General features: G+C 42.2%; 1 protein-coding gene and 1 long non-coding RNA gene across 2 annotated transcripts in view; one reads left to right on the forward strand and one right to left on the reverse strand.

Moving 5' to 3' along the window:
• PTPRN2 (protein tyrosine phosphatase receptor type N2) overlaps positions 1-27,338 on the forward strand; it is a 601,734-nt gene that overhangs the window by 186,083 nt on the left and 388,313 nt on the right. The window contains exons 7-9 of the mRNA XM_083579333.1: positions 13,179-13,424; positions 15,819-15,859; positions 17,491-17,882. Coding sequence (XP_083435459.1) covers positions 13,179-13,424; positions 15,819-15,859; positions 17,491-17,882 — 679 coding nt within the window. The remainder of the gene's footprint in view (positions 1-13,178; positions 13,425-15,818; positions 15,860-17,490; positions 17,883-27,338) is intronic.
• Positions 1,389-27,318, reverse strand: LOC310746342. Its single transcript, XR_014540653.1, has 3 exons — positions 27,237-27,318; positions 26,796-26,994; positions 1,389-1,845 (listed from the first exon to the last, which is right to left on the reverse strand). It is a non-coding gene; the product is annotated as an uncharacterized lncRNA (long non-coding RNA).

Raw genomic sequence — 27,338 nt, forward strand, 5'->3', positions numbered from 1 at the left:
AGCAGCTGGTGGTAGGAGTGCTGCAGGCACTCATCATTTGCTGCTGGGTGGGCAAAACAAAAGGTTTGTTGTGTGACAACGGCCAACGGGAGCGCTAGGAGGTGAAAGCAGGGACCCCACTATGCTAAGGGTTGGGTGGGGGCCTTAGAATTGGGACCACGTGTTTGTAGGTAGCAGTGCCTTTGCGCTTGTGAATTTAATTTGGCAGAGTCTGCAACATCACAATAGGTACCGTATTTTTCGCTCCATAAGACGTACTTTTTTCCTCCTAAAAAGTAAGGGGCGAAGTGTGTGCGTCTTATGGAGCGAATGCAGGCTATGCAGCTATCACTGAAGCCAGCACAGCAAGAGGGAGAGCTGTGCAGCGCCTCTTGTTGTGCTGCCGTCCCAGTGAAGCAGGAGGAGGGACAGAAGTGAGCCCTTATGGAGCCGCTTCCGTCCCTCATCCTTCTTCGCTGGGAAGGCAGCACAACAGCCTCAGAGATAGCTGCGCAGCTTGCTCTGGCTTTTCCGGGAGGTGGGAGAAGGGATGGAGGGCAACCCATCAGTCCCTTCTCCCACCTCCCGGAAAAGCCAGCAAGAGCCGCTCTATCTTTAAAGAGCCGCGCCAAGTGAGTGTGTCTGCGGCTCTTGCGGGCTTTTCTTGTTTTCCTCCTCTAAAAACTAGGTGCGTCTTATGGTCAGGTGCGTCTTACAGAGCGAAAAATACGATGTAATCATTGTCAGCCCTTCTGGGGAGGTATATGCAGTGTTAGGTGGAGTTTTCTATTAATGGAAGGTAGGTAATGTTGGTGTGTAGAGCAACCTTTGCCAACCTGGTTCTCTCTAGATGTTTTGGATGACAGCTCCCATCATTGTTGACCATTGGCCAGGATCCTCCCTTCGTAGAAACCTGAAGCATTATACATACCGTGCTTTACATATTGTTTCTCACCGTCTTCTCCTTCGTGTTTTTCTTTTGCTCCCAAATCTCATACACTATTGAATTGTTGCTATTTAGACAGAAGAGAGCCCAGTGTGTACATGCCCGAAGTGACAGGGTTCATGGTGAGGCGGCTGCCTGATAATAGGTTTCAAAAAACAAATTTTAATGTAAATGCAAGTCCAGGTGGCCCTGCACGGATCTGGAGTAGGACTGCTGCTAGAGCAAACTAGGTCCATGCTGATTTCATTATCATGCACTGCCCTATTTCACCTTTCTTAGCAGGAATCTGCAGAGAAGAAATACTTAAAACTTACAGGGAACAATATGCTGCAAAATGCATTGGATTTTAACAGTTTGGCTTCTGCAGGCAAAACATTACAGAGCAACATGTTTAGGTACAACGTTGACCATTTAAGAAAAGTATTCCCACCCTCCAAATAGTTTCTTTCTCTTTAATATCTGTTCACAAATCAAGTGTTTTCTTAGCTTGTTGCCAGCAGTCAAACATTTTCTAACGAATCTTCCAGTATACTTATGCCATATTTTTCAAATTGTGCCTGTGATTGCTCTTGGCTTCTATCTTCAGTGGTTGTCGGGCAATAGCAATGCTTCGTATTTTCAGCTTAGTTTTCCTTAAGATGTCAGTCTCCTCTAACAAGAAGCTTATCTTCAGGAGGTATTCCTAGCATCCTAGTGACTGCCCAGTGTGAGAAACAACACACTTCACAGAATGCAGACCATTTCTCTATCTTTGCTTTATTTAATGAACCAGAAAGATCTGCCAAATGTCTTTCAGTGGACTCTGGAGTGGGGCTGCTGGCCATTCATTTTCTCCTGTTGAATTTCTTTCCCCCTTATTTTCATTTTGCTTGAGATTACGACTGTGCTTTCCTATAGACTGTGAAACCTAGGGAAGGGAACTAGGGAGATAAGACATGATAGAATGAAAGAAAAGAAAATGAGTTGAAAACAAATGAAACTGAAATGGAAAGGTTTTATCAACAGGTTTTTTTATTCAGCAGTCTAGGTTTTCGCTGGATTGAACCCAATTGCAGGGAGGGAGGGGAAAGCCCACCAGACAGCAATATTAAACTTACATGGTGCTTTATACTGAGCTCATAATTGACCTGTTCAATTGTACGCTATAGGAGTTTAAAATAGGCTATGTAAATATCTAAGGATCTCAAACTGGGATCTCTGGTCCTCAGGACATAATCTCTGTGCCATTGTGGTAGCTTCTCATTGGAGGGAGCACCTGGTGGTAGTAGTAGTAAGAAGAAGAAGAAGAAGAAGAAGAATTCCCCAGCCATCTAGCTGGGTTTCCCCAGCTACTCTGGGCGGCTTCCAGCACATATATACAGGACTGCCTTCAGATGTCTTCTAAAAGTTGTGTAGTTCTGCTTGACGTTCTGATGGGAGGGCGTTCCATGGGGAGGGTGCCAGTGCCAAGAAGGGCCTCTGTCTGGTTCCCTGTAACTTTGCTTCTTGCAGTGAAGGAACCACCAGAAGACCCTTGGAGGTGGACCTCAGTATCTAGGCACTGGATGGGGGGGTGGAGATGCTCCTTCAGGTATGCTCTCTGCTCTACTTAAACACCACCACTGCCAATGGCCAGATGGTGGCATTTCAGCTACCAGCTCCATAAAGGCAAGATTACCCTAATACTCCTTCTAATTCTAGGATTAGAATATCTTCAGTCTGAGCAACCTGTCACTCAGGTGCGGACTGAGCTGCTCTCCAGCCATCCATTCCCACTTATCTGCTGGCTGCTTTGATGGCCTGTCTACTTGACTGCTCTCCTGTTTCCCAACTTGCCTACTGACCTGCAATCTGCTTACCTCCAGACCTTAATGGATAGAATAGACAAATCCTTGTTGGCCACTGTGAGAACAGGATGCTGGACTAGATGGGCCATTGGCCTGATCCAGCAGGTGTTTCTTATGTCTGATCAGAATCAAGTATACACTTCTAGGGTTAATGCTAAATACATTACTTCTGGTAAATGAGCCACCATAGCTGCTACAGGGCCATGATAATTTGTGTCCTGGGCATTTTAGACTCATCTACCCATATACTATCTGAAACCAAAGGGGTGCATTGGTTGCCAGATGTGAAATATATTGGCATTATTTTCAGCCAATATTCACTATGCCAGTACAGATGCACAGTGGCGTTTCTTTTTAAAAAATATTTCATTTTCATTTTTTAACAGTCTTCTTATACATTTAAATCATTTTCAGTTTTTGCACATCTGAGATTACTTTAATCCCCGGACTTCCCCCCAACCTCCCCTGGTTTCCAATATTTATCTATTGTTTCTGTTGCATCCAATTACATTTTTCAAATTCATTTTGTATCCTTTTTTAACTTTAGTCTTATTACATTACAAGTGTTATAACAATCCTGCTGACCTTTTTAAATATCTACAGTGATCTTTAAGACACTGTACTCTATACATTTTTCTCGCTCTTTACTAAAAAAATTATCATCTTGGTGCCTGCTCTTCACGGTCATCTTTGCCATTTCGGCATAGTCCATCATCTTGGTTATCCAATCTTCATTGGTTGGGGCTTTCTCTTCCTTCCACTTCGGGGCAAAAACCATTTGTCCACCATGGGGTTTCTCATGGCACGACCCACTTGGTTTTTCAACAGAATTTACCCCAGACTTGCAAATAGCAACTCACCCAAGTCAAGTAAAGAAAAGGTTGCTTCTGACCAGTGACAGACGTTTTGCAAAATACAGTTCTTTCTACCTGCCTCACAGCATTTAGGCCACAGATGACTAAAGTAGATAAGTTTAGGCTTGTGGGTCATTAGTGTCTGTGATTATATTTGCAAGCTTGATTGCACCATGGGGTGCTTTTATATAGAAGTATGTAATTATGGCTGTTAATGTAAATGTTTCATTCATTTAAATGTTATCCCACCATGTCTCAAATGAATAGGGCTCATTATAGTAATTTTTTTAAAGCATTTAAATATATATATATATATAAGTGGCACAAATCACCCAAAGTAACAAAAAGATAAACAACTCATTCTGGGTTTGTCTACCAGGAATATATTATTATTATTATTATTATTATTATTATTATTATTATTATTAACATTTATAAGTGCCTACAATGTTTATGGGTGCTGTGCATATTTTACAAGATAAGGCAGTCCTTCCCTGCAGGCTCAGACCCTCCAAGTGTCCCTATTTTCCAGGGACAGTCCCAGATTTACAGAAGCTGTCCCAGTTTCTGATTTGATCCCAGAATGTCCAGCTTTTCCTTAGGCTGTCCCTATTTTAATCGGAGTAATGTTGGAAGCTATCGTAGGATGTCCCTATTTTCATTGGAGAAGTCCAGTTGCAGACGACTCTGAGGTTGTGGCGCTCATCTCGCTTTATAGGCCGAGGGAGCCGGCATTTGTCCGCAGATACTTTTCCCGGGTCATGTGGCCAGCATGACTTAGCCGCTTCTGGCGAACCAGAGCAGCGCACGGAAACACCATTTACCTTCCTTCCTGTACCTATTTATCTACTACCTTACCTTCCTTCCTGCACCTATTTATCTACTTGCACTGTGTGCTTTCGAACTGCTAGGTTGGCAGGAGCAGGGACCGAGCAACGGCAGCTCACCCCATCGTGGGGATTCAAACCGCCGACCTTCTGATTGGCAAGCCCAAGAGGCTCAGTGGTTAAGACCACAGCGCTACCCGTGTCCCATATTATGGAATAGGACATCCCTATTTGCATTCGAGAAATGTTGGAGGATATGGAGATGATGCAAAAGAGTGAAAAAAGAATGGGGAGGGAAGAGGAAAGCGAGAATTGGGGCAGCTGCATCTTAACTGGCTGACGGATGGGACTAGGTTGGTCTCCTCCTTGCCGTTATATTTTTCTCGGGAGGTAGGAGGTGCAGCCTTTGAAATGGCTCAAGATCACGTGGATGGTGGCAGAAGCCAGTTTGTGCCTTCTTTGGCTTAGTTGCCAACCCCCCCCCACAACTTGTGGGTTTGATGAAGGGGTTGTGAGGCAGTGTACGTATTCTGGGTAGAAAAGGAAGATGGGCCTAAGTCCCTTGAATGATATAAGGAGCACTATGAATCCCAGAAATGAATTCAGCTCTCTTATGTTCAGCTATTTATTTATTTCCTAATATTTATATAAGGGACGCGGGGTGGTGCTGTGGGTTAAACCACGGAGCTTGGGACTTGTCGATCAGAAGGTCGGCGGTTCGAATCCCTGCGACGGGGTGAGCTCACGTTGCTCCGTCCCTGCTCCTGCCAACCTAGGAGTTCAAAAGCACGTCAAAGTGCAAGTAGATAAATAGGTATCACTCTGGCGGGAAGGTAAACGGCATTTCCGTGCGCTGCTCTGGTTCGCCAGAAGCGGCTTAGTCATGCTGGCCACATGACCCGGAAGCTGTAAGCCGGTTCCCTCGGCCAATAAAGCGAGATGAGCGCCGCAACCCCAGAGTCGGCCATGACTGGACCTAATGGTCAGGGGTCCCTTTACCTTTTTTAATATTTATATACTGCTTGATTGTAATCCCCCCCCCCCAAAGAAACCTCCAAGTGGTTTACAAACAGAATAAACCAATGAAAAACAACAATTTTAAAGATTTTTTTTTTGTAAGTTCAAAAGTGGAAGTGGATATGCTTTTTAAAATAATTTGTGTGCGGTCTTCTCATTTCACAAAAGAGGAGGGGAGGGGAGTTAGTGACCACCCCAAGCTCATGCAGACTTATTTACGTAACAAGAAACAATGGGTTACTTTTCATTCTGGACTGGGTAAAAATGCTCTCAGTCTATTACCTATATTTTGGCACTGTTGGCTATCTCTTTTCAGATTCCTCCACTTACTTTTGTTTACTTTATGTATTTTTCATCTCCAATATCTTTTAATATTTTCTCCTTTGAAAACATCTGTTAATAACACATTCAGAAGTCTGTTGTTTGATTTTCTTTGTAAAAATCTCTGCTTTTTCTCATCTTGCCTCAGATGTCATCTTCCATTTATGTTCTTTGGGGTCATTGATAAACTCATTTCCTTTACTCTGTCCACATCTGACATACATCAGAACAAAACGCAGCTAAAACTCTCATTTGATTTTTTTTTTTTATAATATATTTATTGAAGTTTTCAAATAAAGCATATATTAGATAAGCACCACTTATCATTGTCCATTTAACATCTCTCAATTGTTACATGGGACTCCCCCACACCTCCCGCATACACTTACATCATTATTAAATTAATTTCAAACAAATTATCATTTAACTCATCTTAATTAATAATCTTAATTTGGTTTGACATATAATTCAGCCTTAAATCTAATTTAATGGTAGACAATTGTCTGCACTGGCATCCAATTCAGCACTCAGCCAAATTACAATATTTTTGTAAATAAATCTTAAATTTCCTCCAGTCTTCTTCCATCCTTTCTTCTCCCTGGTCTCGAATTCTGCCGGTCATCTCGGCTAATTGCATATAGTCCATCAGTTGCATCTGCCATTCTTCCACAGTGGGTAGCTCCTGAGTTTTCCAATTCTTGGCAATTAATATTCTTGCTGCTGTTGTTGCGTACAAAAAGAATGTTCTGTCCTTTTTTAACACACTCTGGCCGACAATACCCAGGAGAAAGGCCTCTGATTTCTTAGTAAAGGTGTATTTAAACACCTTTTTTAATTCATTATATATCTTCTCCCAAAAGGCCTTCACTCTAGGGCAGGTCCACCAGAGGTGAAAAAATGTTCCTTCATTTTCCTTACATTTCCAACATTTGCTATCAGACGAATGGTATATTTTAGCCAATTTAACAGGGGTCATGTACCATCTATACATCATTTTCATCACATTTTCCTTCAACGCATTACATGCAGTGAAGTTCAGCCCAGAGGTCCACAACCTTTCCCAATCTTCAAACATAATATTATACCCAATATCCTGCGCCCATTTTATCATTGTTGATTTTACCATTTCGTCATGTGTGTTCCATTTCAGCAGCAAGTTATACATTCTTGAAAGTACCTTAGTCTTAGGTTCTAACAGTTCAGTTTCTAACTTTGACTTTTCCACTTGGAATCCTAGCTTTTTGTCATTTTTAAACACTTCTTTAATCTGAGCATAGTGTAACCAGTCTCGCACTTTGTCTCTCATCTTTTCTAAACTCTGCAATTTCCAGTTGTCACCATCCTTTTCTATTATCTCCCAATATTTTGGCCAGTTGGCCTCCATATTGGCTCTTTTCCGAGCCTTAGCCTCCAGGGGTGACAGCCACCTCGGAGTTTTATTCTCCAGTAAGTCTTTATATTTTGTCCAGACATTAAAAACTGATTTTCTGACAATATGGTTCTTGAAGGCCTTATTTATCTTAGCTTTATCATACCATAAATATGCATGCCATCCAAACGCATTATTAAAACCTTCCAAATCCAAGACATCCGTATCTTCAAGAAGTAACCAATCTTTTAACCAGCAGAAAGCTGCAGCTTCATAATACAACTTTAAATCTGGCAGGGCAAAGCCCCCTCTTTCTTTCGCATCTGTTAATATTTTAAATTTGATTCTGGGCTTTTTGCCCTGCCAGACAAATTTAGAAATATCTTTCTGCCACTTCCGGAAGCACTCTGTCTTGTCTACAATCTGCAGTGTCTGAAACAAAAATAACATTTTTGGCAATACATTCATCTTGATGGCAGCTATTCGGCCTAACAAAGAAAGTTTTAGTCTTGACCAACTATCCAAGTCTCTCTTAATCTCTGACCAACATTTTTCATAATTATCTTTAAATAAACTCAGATTTTTTGCTGTTATGTTTACCCCTAGGTATTTAACTTTTTTAACCACATTTAGTTCTGTCTCTTTCTGAAGCTGTTCCAACTCAATATCTGTCACGTTTTTCCCCAAAACTTTAGTTTTTTGCTTATTTAACTTAAATCCTGCCACTCGACCAAAGTTTTGAATCAGTTGTAGTACTCTTTTCAAACTAGACTCCGGCTCCTGTAATGTCAGAACTAGGTCATCTGCAAAAGCTTTAAGTTTATATTGTTTCGCTCCGACCTGAATCCCTTCCACCAACCGGTCCCCCCTAATCATATTCAGGAGCACTTCCAGAACCGAAATAAACAGTAATGGGGAAATCGGGCAGCCTTGTCGTGTACCTTTTTCAATTTTAAACTCTTCTGTAACCACATTGTTAACTATCAGTTTAGCCTTTTGTTCTGAATATATTGCCTCAATCCCGTTCTCAAACCCCCGTCCCACTCCCATTTCTTTTAAATTCCCCTTCATAAATTTCCAAGATATGTTGTCAAAGGCTTTCTCCGCGTCTATAAAAATTAAAACTGCTTTAGTGTTTATGTTTGTTTGTAAAAGTTCCAATATGTCTATGATGTTCCTTGTGTTAGTAAACATATGTCTGCCCGGGAGAAAGCCTGCCTGGTCTTTATGGATTATCTCACTTAAAACTTTCTTAAATCTTCGTGCCAAAACATCTGCAAATATTTTGTAATCCACATTTAAAAGGGAGATGGGACGGTAATTCTTGAGTTGTGTCTTTTCAGTTTCTGACTTTGGAATCAATGTGATAAATGCTTCTTTCCACGATTCAGGCGCCTTCTTCCCCTCCATTATTTCATTACTGACCTCCAACAAAGGTTGTATCAAATAATCCTTCAATGTCTTATAGTAGTTAGAGGTCAGTCCATCTGGCCCTGGTGATTTGCCCTGTTTCAGACTCAGGATGGCCTGTTCAATCTCTTGTCGTGTTATTTTGCCATTTAAAATTGTTCTATTTTCTTCTGACAGCTTTGCTAATCCATTTCTCTCCAAAAATTGTGTAATCTCTATTTCATCTTGTGGCCCTTGAGTATATAACTTTTTAAAATACCTCTGGAAGCACTTTCTAATCTCTCCCGGGTTCTGAATGTTCCTTCCTTCAACCTCTAAGTTTGTTACTGTATTTAATCTTTGTCTCCTTTTCAACTGCCAAGCTAGCAGTTTCCCACATTTATTTGCCGATTCAAAAGTTTTTTGTTTCATTGTTTTAATCTTCCATTCTATTTCCTGATTTATCAGCTTGGAATATTGCGCCTGATAAAGTTTAATTTCTCTCAGAATCGGTTGGGACTTCGGGTTAGATCTTAACTTCTTCTCCAACTCTTTGATACTTTCCAGAATTTTATCTTTCTTTTCATTTTGCAGTCTTTTCTTTAAGGAATTCTGTTGAATCAAGAACCCTCTCATCACAGCTTTACTTGCATCCCAGATAGTTCTTTTTTCCACCGTAGTGTTCAAATTAATCTCAAAATAGTCCTTTAAGGTTTTTTGGGCCTTCTTTACAATTCTTTGGTCTCTAAACAGGCCATCATTCATCTTCCATCTAAAGGAGCCGATTGGGATCAATGTCATATCCATTCTCAAGGCGTTATGGTCGGAGCATGTTTTGGGGCAGATTTCCACCTTCCTCACCTTAGGTGCCAGACTTCTAGTTATCCATATTTGGTCGATTCGTGTCCAAGTCAGTTGAGCTTCAGAAAAGAATGTTCCTTCTCTTCCCAGGGGGTTTCTAACTCTCCAGATGTCAACCCAGTCCATATTGTCAGTCATTTCAAAAAAGGTCTTAGGTAGTCTTCCCTCTTTAGTAATGTTCTGGTTCTGTGACTTATCCATATTTGTTGATACGACCCCGTTCATGTCCCCCATCATGATGACGTTGTTGTAATCCAGATAATCCAGCATGGTCTCGTGCAACTTCTTATAAAAATCCGATTTTCCTTCATTTGGAGCATAAATTCCTAATATCAAAATTTTTTCTCCTTGATACTGTACTTCTATTGCGAGGATTCTTCCACTTTCATCTTTAAAGAGAAATTTTGGTGAAAGGCTCTCTTTTGCATAGATCACTACACCTCTCTTTTTAACTGTATCCGATGATATAAATTCTTGACCAAGCCTTTTATTTATTAACACCTTTCTATGGAGCCTAATCACATGTGTTTCTTGTAAGCATATAATGTCCAATTGTTCCTTTTTTAAAATATGAAAAATTTTAGACCTTTTTTCGGGACTGTTACAGCCATTTATGTTCCAGCTCAAAAGCTGCAGAGACATCCTGGATAGGTCTGGTTATTCTTTCTGGGGTGGTACCTTGTTCTCAGGTCCTTGAGGATCCGAGGGGGCGGGCTCCCCTGGAAGTTCTGGCGCTGGCAATCCAAGTCCTTTGTGGAGGTCTTCTCCGTGTGCTCCCAAAAACTTGTCTCTATCTTCCACTGTTTTGATTTTGATCTTTCTCCCTCTGTAGGTAAAGGATAATCCTTGTGGAAACTCCCACCTGAAGATAATTGCGTTGCTTCTCAACAGTCTTGCCAATTCCGTGTAGTTAGATCTAAGGTCCAGCAACTGCTTAGGAATGTCCTTGTAGATTTCAATTCTCTTGCCCAAAATGTCTAGTGACTTTTCGTAGTGCAGGCCCAAAATCTTGTCCCTTTCCTCCTTTGATCTCAGTGTTATCAAACAATCTCTGGGCTTCTCTGTCCTTCTGACTCTGCCAAGCCTGAAAGCAGATACAATTTTAAAGTCTTTTTCCTCTAACTTCCAAAACTTGGCAAATTCCTTAGTTAGAAATTCAATAAAATTATCTTCTTCCACCTCTGGTATTGACCGTATCCTCAAGTTGGTCTCCCTGTTTCGCAGTTCTGTCATCAAAAAGTAAATCTGATGTTCTCCAACTTGTTTGCTGAGTGGTCTTACTTCTTTCTCAAGTTCTTCCAATCTTTGACTAGTATCTTCAGCCAGTTTACGATTTTCACCTACAGCCTCCTTTAATTCTCCAATAGACTGGGCATTCTGTGCAACTTGTCCAGTCAGCTTATTCAAGCTTTCTGTGTTCTGTTCAATTTTAGCTGTATGCAAATCAGCCTTCTTGTCCAGAGCCTCCAGTTTCTCCAAAATTTTCTCCAAGACAGAGCTACTTGTCCCTGAAGCCATATCTCCCAGGTGCAGCTCCTCTGTCTCACCCTCCCCTGCCTGTATTAGGGAGGCCGCCTCTATGTCTGGAGGCAAAGTGGAAGGCAAGGCCGGCACAGAAGATCTACGCTGTGAGGCTGCAGATAAAGTTAGAGTTGTTTGTTTAGTCCTTCCTCTTCTCCTTGCGCCACTCATTCCAAAGTAAAACTCTCATTTGAACAGACAGAAGATCCAATATAGTTCAGAAAACATTTATTTACATTTTGTATTGTAGCATAAACAAATGAGATCAGGGTGCTTGTGTTAAAAGACAAGCCACTGGCATATTTATTTCCTGATATTGATGAAGATTAGGTCATAAAAATATAAATTATTATTATAAATGTAAATTAGCATGGATATATCATTAGATATTAAATTATATTTCAGCAACAAAAAATAACTGTCCTTTCCAGGCAGGCAGGAGCCTGCATATACAAGACAGGTAAGCCCCACCAAGCAGTTGGCTATCTGGTAGTGAGTAGCTGGGTTAATGCTGAATGGTTGTTTAGCAAGTACCACAGTGAACAGCGCCTGGAATATCTGTATGTGCGAATTCTGTTGGCAGCAGCAATATGGCTCCAAATATAATTGGGGCAAGCATGTTGGTGGCTGAAAACTGTAGGGCTTAATTTGAAATTATAGGAAGTTTTGTCAGGGCTGGGAGTCAAGCGTAGGTCGCCAACAAAGCAATAATGCACCCGAGGTCAGTGAAGTTAACTCTTTATTCAGGGAAACAAACCACAGCTCAGCCTAGTGGTTTCCAGGAGGTCTTACCACAATGAAGCAGTTGCAAGGACTTCCCAGGGCCCACTAGGACTCCTCCTTTCCAGGGTCTTTCCCACGCAGTCTCAGGCTTCGTTTGGGCACAACAACCTTCCACTCTTCCTGTTTCATTTCTCTGTGTGTTCCAGGAGACCAGAAGGGAGGGGAGCTGGTCACAGCAGGAGAGATTCTGCGCAGAGTCTGAACTGTGCTCTGCTGCAGCTTCTTCCTGATCACTAAACCCTGTTACCTCTTCTGCTTCTGTCACCTCCTCCTCCTCCCTGTCTGCTCCTTCCCTCTCTGATGACTCATCGTTGTCCCACCACCAATCCATTGGCTCTGAGCCTTCTTCCCCTGGGGATTCCTTGGCTGGTGCCTCCCCCACTCCCCGCACTCCTCCACATCCAGCCAGTCCATGACAGTTTTAAAACATGGCAATCTCCTCTAAGCTGCTCCTTGTCTCTTCAAGTTGGGAACTTCTGAGTGGAGAGTTTTAAGGCAATTTTGTCGGCTGGTGCACCTTGCATTTGGACTGGTTCGTTGAACCACCTGTCCTGTTTGGAGGCTGGGAGGTAGGTCTGTGGGAAGCTCCACCTGGGAATTTGTGTCAGGTAGAATGATAAGATTCTGATGAGAGTCCTCTGTTTCATGGCCAGTATTGGATAGACTTCACAGGGATGGGCCATGACACTCTTGAGATCTCCCCATTGCCTCCCCCACCCTCCAGTTAAGCCCTTTACGTGACTGGGTAAGTCAAATTGATATTGCTGCTTCATAATTCAGTGGTGGTGATTTATTTACAGCCTCTGCTTCTTTTGGAGACACCTAGTAGAAAAATAGCTCTGGTCCTTTTATTTTTTTCAGCAGACTGCATGTTTCTTATATGTAATTATATTGATATGCCCTCTATTTTTACCCTGCAAAAACTACATTATGGTTGACTGAGTGTAATCATAATTTATTTCTGTAGTTAAGCAGCTTTAGTACAGCATAAGTTGATTTTGTTAGGAAGTCTTGATATAAGGTTTGTAATGGGGAGGGGAGGGAGAGACCACTAATGTGATAAAATAAATACTTTTTTTGTCCTCAGGATACAGGCCTTCCTGGATAAGCCATATTGGTCTGGGAAAAGTTTTGCCACTAATTTATCCCAAATCAATTGTTTCAGTAGGGCAAGGCATGTCCAGTGAGAAAAGTGATCTAATTACTGATTCATATAAGAAGATAATCCCATGAATTAGTAACATTGAAACTATTCAATAAACACATTTGAATAAGAGGGGAGAGAGGAGAAAACATTACCAAGGCTATATTTATGAATACAGATTAGCACAGAATAATGTAGTCGAGACTTCATAGATAATTAAATAGCTCCTTCTGAGGACTGGAGCAGAGACTACAATGCTTCATTTCTCTTTTCCTTGCACATACCATCAGACTTTTCATAAGTAATCAAGTTTCTCCTCCCTCTCTCCCTCCCTTCCCAAGAAATATTTATTCAGGATGTTCTGAGGGACCTGAAGAAACATCATGTGGATGTAGATAAGTTGAGCCCGCTAGAGCTGGACGAGATGGCAGATATCATTGCTGATGCCATTCAAGCTGTTGATGTAGATGAAGAAAAGAAGAATGCCGCTGGGAAGGTTGGAGGAGAGGCAGAAGAGAAGAGAGTGGATGCCGAAGGAAAAGATGATTATGAGATGGGATTAATGAGCGCCGGTTACCCTTTACAAGGTACTTTATCCACCATGGCAGCTTTCCTTTCCTTTCTAAAGGAATTCAGTCTTAAAACAACCTTGCACAAAGATGCAAAGAGGAACTTACCTGCTCACCTGTCCCACTGCCGGCTCACTGCCCTGTTCTCCCTGCTGCTTGCTAGCTCCCCTCCACTTATCATTGCCTTACCGTTTGCTTCCCAGACCAAGATATTTTGCTGCCTGAGGTGAAGGACAAGATGGTTCCTCCCTGGCATATTCCACATACTGAAGTCAAACAGCCTGGCTGCCGAATCTTACTTCAGCACTAGTGACAGGACAGCAGCCAACACCACAGCAAGCGAGTTCAGGGGACGGGGACAGGTTGTGTAACCCACAATTCTGTCCTCCAACAGATGAGAGGACAGCCCAGGGGGCAGGGGCTTAGGAGGAACACGCAGGGGGGTTCCACTGCTGCCCCACAGCATCTGTTCCCTGAGGAGATTATGCCACTTTGCCCAATAGTAGGGCTGTTCATGTAGCTTCCCTTTCCTCCTGCCATGATTATATTGTGTTCACAGGGTGGGATGGGTGCTATTCACGCAATCCCAACTTTCTGTGGGCAATTAGGTGAGTGCAGGTTGCTCCATGATTTAAAGGAGGAGATACCTGTTTGGGGAATGTAATTCCCACACATCTACCTCCCCATTAAAATTGCAAACTGCTGTCTCTGTGCAGCTATTATCAACATAGGGGCAGTGAACCTCCTTGGATTGGGAGTACTGTGGGTAGGTTAAAGCCTGCTCCCCAGTGTTTCATATTTGCACGATATTACTGTTGCTATTAGCAGTGTGGGAACAGTACACTCTTCCTGGACACCCAGCTGATGGCTGATTGTAGGAAAAGGTGACTGGGCTTTGGAGTCCTGTGTGTTGCCCACCCTTGTCCTAAGCAACAAACTGATGCAATTAAGTCATTCCGCCACTGCCACCTTAAGATACAGCTGCATTTTCATGATGCTTAATTGTTCACTTGGTTAACCGATAGCACTGTTGTAAACAATTTAGATGCACCTCGTGAACAGGGCTGGATTTAGCTTTGATGAGGCCCTAAGCTACTGGAGGTAATGGGGCCCTTTATATGTCCAGCTGTCCTTTGTCAACAACAAATCGTCACTGTTTTTTGTGTTGAATATATGCTATATGGTAATTTATGGACCTAATAGGTATCTAAAGCCATTTGCACATAACAAAATGTGTATTTTATCAAAGTAATTGTTGATATGAAATACAATTAAGAAGAAGTATATTTTTCGGGGGGGTGGCCAAGAGAGTGGGGCCCTAAGCTATAGCTTGTTTAGCTTATATGTAAATCCGGCACTGCTCATGAACCAGACACTGCATTTAAGTGACCTGCTAAAATAATTAGCCATCAGTATGTATTGTAGGAGTTTGAACTAAATTACCCTCATGGTACCTTCCAACTCTATGGTTCTATGATTCTATGACCCATTCAGGAAAAGTAGGGCAGACATGGTACTAATTTGTTTTGGAGAACTCATAGTTTTGAGGCCTGATTAAAAAAAATGTACCATCCAGTAAGAGTGGCCTGTGTGTTCCCAAATTCAGTTTCCTCGTCCCACTCTCACACAGGTAATTAGTCCTCTTATTAAGCCTTACAGCACCTCGTGTTCATTGATCAAATAGGTGCATGCAGATGCATGTGACAGGAAACATGTAAGCAGCACATTGATTTACATGTGGATCATTTAAAAGTGTCCGAGTTTATTGCTGTGGATAAAAATGAGATGTGAACAGCTCCATTGTTAGGTCATTTTGTGACTCATGTGAGAGATGCACAAAAATCTGTTTTTCATGCTTACAAGCCTCACAAAGGCTTCCTGTTCCTGTCCTAAAACAGGCAATTTGGTATCCCGTATTTACCTCTGAGTAGTCACAATAACCGAAAAACCATTATTTTGAAGTGCCTACTTTATTAAAATAAAGGATTAGATGAGCACATGAAATCCATTTTTCCCTGAAAAGTGCCTGAAACGTAAATCTGTTGCCTTTCTGCATTTATCACTGTAGCCATTATTTCTATGCTAGCAGAAAACATGGTATTGATTATTTTTTTTTAAGGCACTGGTAAACAGAGGTAAATTCGCCGCCATACTATTGAACTAATTAATATAATGCACTCTTACAGTACTGCCTCCATTGATCTTCCATTAGCAAGCTGTCCAAATGGAGTCAAAGTGACAAACCTGATCTATGCTTTTACTTTCGCCTTTCAGCGGCAACATCTTAATGTTTAATGTACAGTAAAAAACACCACAATCTATAGAAAAGCAAAGCCAGTACAGCAGTGTCTGCATTACACACGTAATGTTCTATAATGTCCCACAACACATGCTTGTTCAATGTTCCCACAGATGAAGGGGCACAGAATGAAGATGCCAGGACTAAAAATGAGGTAAATTGCATGTTTAAATATAAATATCGGCAATCCATCGCACCAAATGCTCGTCATACGAGATATGCTAAATATAATGTAATAAAAATAATTGAGGTTCAGTTTACAACACAGTGACAACAGTGGAACACAGACGGAGGTGCACTTGCAACCATCAGTGGATTTCAGACAGTGGGAGTGGGGGCGTTAGCAGCAGCTAGCAGGGGAAAATTTATGTTTTGTCACTCACCAGTATTGCTCCTTTACCCCCCAAAATCAGTGAATGCCACCCCTCCCCAATTCACCACCTGTGAATGCACCAGCAAAATTCAGAGTAGCATTTTCACTCACCTCTAAAAACCGTATGAGATACGTGTGCTAATTTGCTAGTTTGTTCCTTTATTAAATTTATATGCAGCCCATGGTGGCACGGAAATGCCGTTTATCTTCCTGTCACAGCGGTACCTATTTATCTACTTGCACTGGCGTGCTTTCGAACAGCTAGGTTGGCAGCACCTGAGATGGGAACAACGGGAGCTCACTCCCGCCAATCTTCCGATTGGGAAGCCCAAGAGCCTCAGTGGTTTAGACCACAGCGCTACCCGTGTCCCTATTGTGCTGCTCTTAACACCACCTATCAAGTTGCATGGGAATGGAACTTCACAGCAGATTTTAATTGAATTTCAAGTCATGTTTCTGAAACACAAAGCAGAAGAAGAATCCAGAATTTGGTCTTAGACAGTTCCCCCCTCCTAAGAGTTAAGAATTTAGACTAAGTGATGGGGCTGTTTCTAGATCTCAAGGCTAGCTGATTTGAAAGACCCAGAATTTGAAATCATAACTTGGTGGAAAGACTTGGTGGCCTCATGCCACTGTCAGCAGGAAGACTTGAACTGAGTCAAACAGGGATGTCTAGGGCTGCTTCGTGTAAAATAAGGCTGGGCAAAAAGAAATTAATGATAATGCTTTAGGTTTAGACATACTTCAGTGCTTCCAAAAGATGAAGCCTCTTAAGATCAGTCAAATTTAACAAGAGAAAAGCAGTTTCGGGGAAAATACAGGCAACATTTTCTAAGCTGCAATCTAAGAGCTGTCAAAAGTTGCACCCCAGGCTAAAGTGATTTCTAGTTTTCGTCTTTCATAAGTGGACAACAGTGTCTACTCATGTACTTAGTATAGCTTCAGGGTTCTATTAGTTTTGTGTCCTTGAATTTTACATAGATACCCCATTAATGAGGGACGCGGGTGGCGCTGTGGGTTAAACCACAGAGCCTAGGACTTGCCGATCAGAAGGTTGGCGGTTCGAATCCCCGCAACGGGGTGAGCTCCTGTTCCTTGGTCCCTGCTCCTGCCAACCTAGCAGTTCGAAAGCACGTCAAAATGCAAGTAGATAAATAGGTACCACTCCAGCAGCAAGGTAAACGGTGTTTCCGTGCACTGCTCTGGTTCTCCAGAAGCGGCTTAGTCATGCTGGTCACATGACCCGGAAGCTGTACGCCGACTCCCTCAGCCAATAAAGTGAGATGAGCGCCGCCACCCTAGAGTCGGCCACGACTGGACCTAATGGTCAGGGGTCCCTTTACCTTTACCCCATTAATGCGTGTTCAAAATTGTTATGAATGACACTGTTTGTTTTTGTTTTTGTAATATAGGAGAACCATTTGAGTAAAAAACTACTTGATTTCCTGAATGAGGATATCACAACTGAAAATCTTCTTAGGGAGCCTATGTCCAAAGAATCTTTTAAAACAGAAATGAAGAAGTCGGAGGATTTAGATCTCTCCTCCTCTTCCTCCGAGGAAGTGAAGGTTGGGGTTGAAAATGTGAAGAGCGAAACATTCTCCAGGGAGTTGATAGCTGAAAAGAAAGCTGAGTCGGAACCTAACTCTAAAGAGCTGACTGAGCTTCATCACTGGATTAAGAATACTTTGATTCAGGATAAAACTGTCTATGAAGAAACTCAGAAAAAATTGGGAGAAGGCCTTCAGCTAGATGCCAAGCCTTCTGAAGAGGATGAATATGGCTACATTGTGACAGAGAAGGAGTAAGTATAAATTTGTGTTTGTGTGTGTGCATATATGTGTGTTTAAAATATAGAATGGTTAAAATAGGTTATTTGTGAATACTGAAATATTTACTGTATTTTTCGCTCTATAAGACGCACCAGACCACAAGACGCACTTAGTTTTGGGAGGAGGAAAACAAGAAAAAAATATTCTGAATCTCAGAAGCCAGAACAGCAAGAGGGGTCGCTGTGCAGTGAAAGCAGCGATACCTCTTGCTGTTCTGGCTTCTGGGATAGCTGCGCAGCCTGCATTTGCTCCATAAGACGCACACACATTTCCCCTTACTTTTTAGGAGGGAAAAAGTGAGTCTTATAGAGCAAAAAATACGGCATTTAATTTTTCGAATGTATGTGCCCCTAGGTCTGCTAGACATCCAAGCAGCTCACAGTAACATCCAAGAAACAGTGTCTGTAGTTCAAAATACTAGAACAGCAAATAATGTAAAACCTACAGCATCCATTTCAAAGCTAAGAGTAAAATTTAAAATGACCTTATCAGTGTGATATCTTTTAAAAACTTTTATTTTAAAGTCACCCAAATGCTTTTTTTGTTAGCTACTATCTCCCTGAACTGCTTTGACAGAAAAGCCAGAGCTTCCACATTTCCTGTGAAAATACATAAAATGAAGGCCATTTATCTACTTCTCTCACTGTCCTTTGGTGGCCTTGTGGACTGCAGAGTACATTAGTAGCAGTATTAATGGTTTTACAGATGTGCTCTTTGAATATTAGGCTTCACAGTGCAAAATATGATGAATGTTGTACATTAGGATTCTTGGCCCAATTTTCCTGTGGTAAATATTGGAAGTAGCACTGCTGTTGTAGGCGAGACAAATGCTAAAATCAAATGCGTACTTAGGAGTAAACTCTACTGAACTCATCAAGGCTTTCTTCTTGCCAAACATATCTAGGATTGGGCTGCGTGCATCTCTTCGTTTAAGCAGTTGAGCCCTGGTCAGTGTGGTGCTGATACAATTTATGCTGGGAACATTCTTCTGTTTATAGGTAGAAAGGTTGTGGAATTCAAGTTTGCTTATTGTACCTTGGCTTTCAGAAACACTGCCTGAACAATTTAATACATGCTGCTGTGCTCTGTAATGTAAGGCTGCTGGGGGAAAGGGACCCCGGAACAGATAGTTGTCACCAGGATATTTTAAGTAAACGGCTGTGCTTGTCCAAGTTTTTCCTCAGTCCTTTAAAAAATAAAAGAAAATAAAACTTTTGAGTGTGTTAATAATGCCCTGTTTACCTTCTGAGCAGAAAACCTAGACTCATTGAATTGTAGAGTTGGAAGGGACCACAAGTTTCGCTGCAATGCTCAAACCCACAACCCTTAGATTAAGAGTACTGTGCTCTACAGACTGAGCTATCCAATCCATGAAGGATTGGAAACATATGTTTTTTTCTAACTATGGTGGAGGGCCAGGATACCTGTGGACCTCCTGATGGTGCTGATCCACAACTCCTATGATTCTGCCCACAGACCATGCTGCGTGAAGTAGATGGGAGCTGAAGTCCAACAACAAATCAAGAGCTGCAGGTTCCCTATTCCTACCAAAGGGGTGTGCTGAATGCACTTAACAACAACTTCTATTTATTTAGCTCATTTTTCTGTAGGTTCATATAATTTCCCCTGCCTAGGAACCATGACTGACCCCATGCTTCTCACCAGAAAGAAATGTGTAGACACCCCTCCATACATTTCAGAGTCGTACACCAAATCATAGAATTGGAAGAGAACCACCAGGGTCATCTCATCCAGCCCCCTGCAATGCAGGAATATTTTGCCCAAGGTGGGGTTCGAATCCACAACCTTGAGATTAAGAGTCTCATGCCCCCTACCAACTGAGCTATCCCAGCTGCTACTGTATGTTCTAAATCTAAGCACAAAGTAGCCTTAAGTAACGTGGCTTTGAAGAGGGTGTGCTTTGACTGGAGAGTAAAAGAATGGAGGGAGATGATAAGAGAGACGAGTTAACTGGTAGATTATGGGGCCAAGTGGTCTGTCGTGGTCCAGTTGCTCTTTCTGATATGCGGAAAGGAGCAGTGTGATAGCAAGAAGCAAAGAAGGGTGGTGGTAGAGCCTAGAGCACAGGCAGCTGGAAGAGAAGCTGTAAGGTTAAGTTACATTCAATGGTTAGTGTCAGTTTGGAGAAGGACCTTAAGATTAAATATAGAGTAGAGAGAGGTTTGCAGCATAGAGGCCTGGAGCAAGCAAAGCTTATTCCTTTATTATCAAGACCAATTCCCCAGCTGAAATTTAGTAGAGGTTTAATTTCTCTGAATTATGGAAATATATGTAACATAGACACTCTTGACATTTTCATAGTTCAAGGATGTCAAAGCTATGCAGTTGTAAGCAAGTTTTTTCTTTTAAAACAAAAACACAGCTCGCGAGAGATAAAGAAAGCAATAGAACGCAACTAAAAATGATATCTGGAGTCCAAAGCTTTTTTTAATTTTTAATACCTATATTAAATACCTATAGTTTAATACCTATAGTTTATTCCTATAATCATCTCTTGCTTTATTGAAACTGTACATTGTGGTTGCTGCTTGTCAGAATTTTATTAGCAGAAGTGGTTATAATAAAGGAACAAAATCCTTTCAGCAGAAACGAACCCTCTGTTGGTAAAAGGGGTCTTGCATATTCATGCACAGAGGTTAATAGCTTGGAGTTCTTTTTCACTTTGCGATTTCAGATGTAACTGGGGGCGGGGGGGGGGGATTGCACTCAGCAGTATGGTTAGAAAGATGTCAGAGGTGATTCATTCACACTTGGATTCTCAGTGTGTGTGTTTTTGTTGGCTCCAGAGCCTTGATTCAAGGAAATTGCTTCACTGTACTGTGAAGACCAGGTATTTTAATTGTGTCATAGAGCAGAGACAAATATTTTCCTCAAAAGCTCCCAAAGAAGTGATTTGTGATAGTTTTGAAGATTTGTCAAAATGGCAGCCTGCTTATCAGTACAGTGGTACCTTAGGTTACAGACGCTTCAGGTTACAGACTCTGCTAACCCGGAAATAGTATCTCGGGTTAAGAACTTTGCTTCTCATATTATTTATAATATGACAGAAAATAGAGAAAGATGGAAAGGATTTGCTGAAACAATTAATAGAAGTGGAATACAAAAAGGGAGGTGAGAGGAAGTCGAGGAAACAAGGGAATGAAAGATAGAGTATGGAAAAGGTGTGATGTATGTTTTTAAATGGTTATTGTTTTGTTTTGTTTAGGGTTAAGGTGGGTTAGGGTTTTGTTTAGTTTAGTTTAATGTGTTTAGGTTGTGTTTTGTATTGTTTATATATTGTATTGTATTGTTTTTTTCTTTTTTGTATTTCTCTTTTGTCTTTCTTCTTTTTCTTTTCCTTTTCTGTAATCTTAAAAGTAATAAATATTATTTTTTTAAAAAAAGAACTTTGCTTCAGGATGAGAACAGAAATCGCGCGCCGGCAGTGCAGCGGCAGTGGGAAGCCCCATTAGCTAAGGTGGTGTCTCAGGTTAAGAACAGTTTCAGGTTAAGAGCAGACCTCCGGAACGAATTAAGTTCTTAACCTGAGGTACCACTGTAGTTAGAACAAATATGTCACTCCTGCTTTTTGTTGAGTGACCTTTCAGTAACCTGTACTGATCCATAGTAAGCACTGGTGCTAATCTTAGGGGTGAGTTAACAGTTTCAGTATAGACATTTGTCTGGCAAATCCTCTCAGGTGCTGCTTCAGCATTTTATTTTGGGTAGAAAGTGTTCAAAATGGATAACTTCCCTGTATGCTGGTCCTTCCTGCAGAATTTGACCTCAGTCCATGATATGGATGCTACGCCCGTCCCCTATAGTAAATCCAAAAGCGTACAAGTTAAATGTGCATAAGTTATTCTTCATAACTTTCCTTCCAGAAGAGCTAGAGACTTTTTTTTAAAAAAATGAAAGCTCAGAGCTTGGCACCGGTAAAGGCCCTAATCGGCATTGGGATGGAAATACTCACCCTAATCGACTAGCCTCCACTGATGTGTCGGGGACTGGCTGGATGGATGATGAGGAGTGGTTGGACGTAGCAGCCGGGGAACCCTCAAGGGAAACCCCAGAGGAGGAAGGCTCAGAGCCCTGGGATTGGTGGTGGAACACCGAGGAGAGGTCAGAGGGAGAAGTGTAGGAAGAGCTGTTGGATGCTGAAGGGGCAACAGGGTTTTGTGAAGAGGGAGAGCCTGTGACAGAGAGCATTTCCGACTCAGAGGATGAAGCAGAGGAGTGGGGGCAAGAGCCTTCAGAATAATACAGGGAGCCTGCCTCTCCTTGATTCTCTCCAAGGACAAACAGAGTAATGCATCGAGCAGAACAGATATTAGAGCCGTCCAGACACAGTTTGAGACTGCTTGGGAAACATCTGAGAAAGGAGGAGCCTTAGAGGGAGCTGGAGGCAGAGACCGTCAGTTCTGACAACTGCTCTATAGGGGCAAGACTTACTGGGAAGTGTTGCTGAGCTGTATGCTGTTTCTTTGAATAACCTCTCTGACAAACTCTGCTCCTTGCTTGCTGACCCATGTTTGACTCCAGCCCTGACAAGGAGTTAAGGAAAGGAAGAGTGGTAACAACACAACAAACTGAAATATTAAAATTCAACAATGGCAAGTCATTGTTTGTTCCAAAGGTATCCTCTCAGTCAGCAATGTATATTAATAACTTGGGGTGGGCAGGCTAATTCCACTTGTACTGCGCATATCTGTACTTATTCTAGGGGCATCACTGGCAGAAAGGCCTTGGAAAATAGGGGTAGGGAAGGCAGGGGCATATGAAAGGAGAAGGCAAAAGCTCAATAAAGGAAATGGATCAAGGAAGTGCAAAGAGAAAGACTGGAGGAAGGTGATACAGGTCAATGAGGGAAAGGGTGAAGACTGGGGTGAGGAAGGAAAGAGAAAATTGATACAGAGGGGGAAAGCACATGATCAGGAGGCTGCAGAAGTAAAGAAGGTTGAAGGTCACACGTTGATTCTATGAAACCTTTGACTACACATCTCTTGTTTTCCAGGAATCGGCAGAGATATCTACTTAGCGCTATGATATTTTCTGGCTAAATAAATCCTGGCTGTGTTTTACGAGTGGGAAAATAAAGTCACTTAAAAAAACCCCCACACAAATCCAGCAACGAAACCTTATATAATCATTGGAGAGCAAATTCATTCTGTAGCATGTAGTAGGAAGAACTCATATATTTCTGAATTTCTTGGGAAAGGATGGGATTCGCTTCAACCTCAACACTTTGCAGAATCTTTGCAAAGCTTTGGGGAAAATTGGAAGTTACAGACTTACAGGTTCCAAACCCGTAGTGAACCTCCCAAAGCCCGAAAATAATTGATTCAAATTTCCCCAGTTTTTGTGTACTTATCTAGTTCATACCCCACCCTTCCAAAGTAGAGGGCGTCATTGGTTATAAAACCATCATAAAACAACTTCGCTATTAAAGAGGTTTAAAAATTAATAACATTTACACTCACCAGGTCTATATACTTTCACCATCTGTTGCATCCGTAGGCATTTAAGAGATTGCAGATGGTCCTGCTTCCTTCCAGTTTTATTCATGCTTTTGTTGCTCCAAAGCACACAACTCTCTACAGCCTTATTTTACTCTTGCCTCTGTTCCTCTTCCCATTGTGCCTGGTGACTCCAGATTAAGTTAAAGGAAGCAAACGGTCCCAGGGAGTCTTTTATTTTTTTGGCTGCCCCCCGCCCTGCTCGATTGTGGATGGTCAACAACCATCCTGTGTGCCCAATGCTTATGAGATTAATTTGGAATAAATTGCATTGCAGGTTGCAGATCAGTTTTAATCCATAATAGGGAATGGATTATTAAGAAATATATTGTATGTGTTCTAAAAAAAAGTAAAAAAGTTTTGTTTGTGGAAGAAATATTTCCTAATACTTTACTACTGCTCTGCCATAGCAGCATGTGGCGAACCAGGCATCAAACTATATGATCCCCCAGATACAAGAAGCTGGCAGTTAAAACTCCCTCAATCTTCATTTCTTCCTAGTGGTGATAGCTGTATAACACTGTTTTAAGGATCAGTGCACATGATTGACCTGAACACTATTCTCCTCTTCTGCTGGTAGTAAATTTCTGCTTGTGTGGATGCGGTTATCCAACTTGTCAGGGGCACCATCTACTGGGGGAGGAGGCCAGGAGCCAAGGGTCCCCCAAATTTTCAAGGGAGTGGCTTGGGGCCCCTCAAAATCCCATGGTGGCTGTGCACACAACATGTGTGCATGTTGTGTGACATGGTATGTCATGTGCGCCCACTGTGTGGCATGCGCGAGTGACGTCAGCACATCAAATAGCATGTGCACACAGCTGGTGCCTGCCCCCTCGATTGCGGGGGCAGGTCGGCGCACTTGCAACTTGTTTTTCACAAGCAGAATGCGTAAGTTGGTGCTTGAAGAGTTCCCTTTCATTAAGTTTGCAAATTCTACTACCCCTTGATTCCCCTCCCCCTTCTAGCTAAAGAGCACCACCTCCCCACCCCAAATTTTCTTAAGTGTGGCTCACAAAAGGAAAGGGAAAGGTCCCTCTTCAACCACCGATTACAGTTTAGCCCACAATGATTTAAGTCGGGATACAAAAATGGCAAACAAATGAGATTATCCTATTCACCACAGTAAGGTATTTGGCATCAGGGTGGATATTGAGAGCAGATGTCATGATCAGAGTACTTCTGTGTGCTGGAGTATGAAAAGCAATGACAAACCTAGACAGCATCTTAAAAAGCAGAGACACCACCTTGCCAACAAAGGTCCGTGTAGTTAAAGCTATGATTTTCCCAGTAGTGATGTATGGAAGTGAGAGCTGGACCATAAAGAAGGCTGAACGCCGAAGAATTGATGCTTTTGAATTATGGTGCTGGAGGAGACTCTTGAGAGTCCCATGGACTGCAAGAAGATCAAACCTCTCCATTCATAAGGAAATCAGCCCTGAGTACTCACTGGAAGGACAAATCCTGAAGGTGAGGTGCCAATACTTTGGCCACCTCAGGAGAAGAGAAGACTCCCTGGAAAAGACCCTGATGTTGGGAAAGATTGAGGGCACAAGGAGAAGGGGACGACAAAGGACAAGATGGTTGGACAGTGTTCTCGAAGCTACCAGAATGAGTTTGACCAAACTGCGGGAGGCAGTGGAAGACAGGAGTGCCTGGCGTGCTCTGGTCCATGGGGTCACGAAGAGTCGGACACAACTAAACGACTAAACAACAACAAAATGTATGAATGTTTTCCATTTAATATGGAAACGCTGCGGAAGTGTCGTATAACTCACAGGCAAAGGCAAATTCTGATAAGGAAGCACTCTCTTATTGCCTCTGTTGTGGGTGGAGCCAGCATGTATTTGAAATGAGACCCACCCCCCTACTAAAGCCTTATTTGGTGTCACATTTCCATAATAGCCCCTGTGAACAGATCCCTTCTTCACTCCTACGTTCCTGTTACCTTTCTCATGATATGTAATTTCCATTGACCTTCATAGTCTGACCACCGAAATTGATTTTTGCAAAGTGTCATCTGCTTTATAAATTGGTCTGGACTTGAATCTGTCTTGAGTTAAAAGGTTTAAATTTCACACCTATTTGTGGTGGGGAAGGAAGAGAAGGAAGGTAGGTGCGCAAAATGTGGCAAGCAGAGATTTGCTGTCTTGTCAAAACAGAAGTAAGCTTATGAATGTTCAGTAGCTAATAAAGCCTTAGAGGAAACAAGTCTGGGGAAAATGGATTGGAGCCAGATGAAGTTAAATTGCAGTGTTCTTAATAATCATTACCACAGGCTCGTTTGAGCTCTCAGGTAACAGAACTCTGCAGGATCCATTCCTGCCACAACATGGCTACGAAGCACAAATCCTGTTTACACGTGGGTTGCTGCATGCAATAACTCTTCTACATTTTAATTTTAAATGATTCAAGATTTAGTTAGAGTTCAAGTCGCAAGGCTGTATTCTATACAGGCAAAAGGTTTCCATATGTATATGGGGAGATGTGGGGCTGTCATTCAGTGCTAGAAATTGTGTTTTGCATGCAAAAGGTTTCAGGTTCAAATCCCAGGCATTGGGTCCAACCCAATTTGTGCGTGAGCCTTGACATGAAAGAGTAACACAATGCAAGTGAGGAAGGGAGTCTCACTGTGGTTGGCTGCTCAACTTTACGCTTCATTCTTCCTTTGCAAAGCAAGTATGGCCCAAAGTAGAAAACATTCCAAATTAGCTCTCAACAATGGCTTGTACAGTGGCATTCGCTTGAAGAGAGATCTCGCAAAAGCAAATATTGAGTAAAACAAGTCTGCCGATTGCACCTAGGGAAATCCCACTAAGTCTGTTCTCTCCAAGTTGTAAGTTCACTTCTTGGCAAAACATATTGTTGTTTTTGTTTTGGGGAAAGTAAATTTCCACAAAGGGCAAAGTTTTGTTATGACTTACAGACTGGTTCTTAATGATAAGAGAGAGAGAGAGAGAGTCATCATGTATGAAAGGCTACTTCTCAGAGCATGAATAAGTGCCCAGTGAGTTACCCCAAGGGTATGTGGAGGATTTAAAATTCCATGTGGATTTAAATACATTGACGGATTAAGAAGCACAATGGCTGATGAATTCCAGGGTAATGGATTGGTAGAAGACAGCTCTTATATTTTGAAAATATAAAGTCTGAGAATAAAAATATAATGTCTGCTCACCCAGACTCTGAGGTTTTGGAGTGTGGAGGAAACGCATGGTTGCCTGATAAGTTGTTTCATTAAATCTTTTGTGTGTGGATGAAAGAGCAGATGCATATGACTCGTATGCTGTTGTTGCTGAGTTTGAGAGTATTTCAGTGCAGCTGTAAAAGTACAGATGGAAATTTCCAAGAAGATCAGTTTGAATTGCTCACATACACGTGGATGCTGACGTCTCCCCAAACCAGCAGCCTGGGAGTCCTCAACACCGACTCTTGAGACCAACTCTGTCAGCTCAGGCAGGAAGACTACTGGGCAGCAAGATGGGCGGTAAACCAAGAGAATCCGTAATCTGTCCCAATTGCCCAATGCCAGGAACACTCACTCTAGATCTCCCACAACTGGACAGAGAGCCTGGAGAGAGAGAGAGAGAGAGAGAGAGAGAGAGAGAGAGAGAGAGAGAGAGAATGAGAATCTCTATACATCTCAGCAACTCCACCTCCCTACCCTTAAGTCTGCCCTGATGCTGCACTGAGTACCCAGGTTGGCACAGCTGGTTGAGACCAACCCACTCTGCTCATCCACCCAGGTCTCGGTTATACAGACCAGATCAGTCTCCTCATCCACAATCAGATTATGGGTGAGGAAGGTCTTACTAAGAGCTGACTTGGCATTCGACAACGACAGCTGCAGAACTGAGGACTGGCTGACCCAAAATTCGCCAGGTTGGAGCACAGGTAGGCACTGTCATGTGACAA

The sequence above is a fragment of the Podarcis filfolensis genome (assembly GCF_964270895.1).
Source record: "Podarcis filfolensis genome assembly, chromosome: 12".
Lineage (NCBI taxonomy): Eukaryota > Metazoa > Chordata > Lepidosauria > Squamata > Lacertidae > Podarcis > Podarcis filfolensis.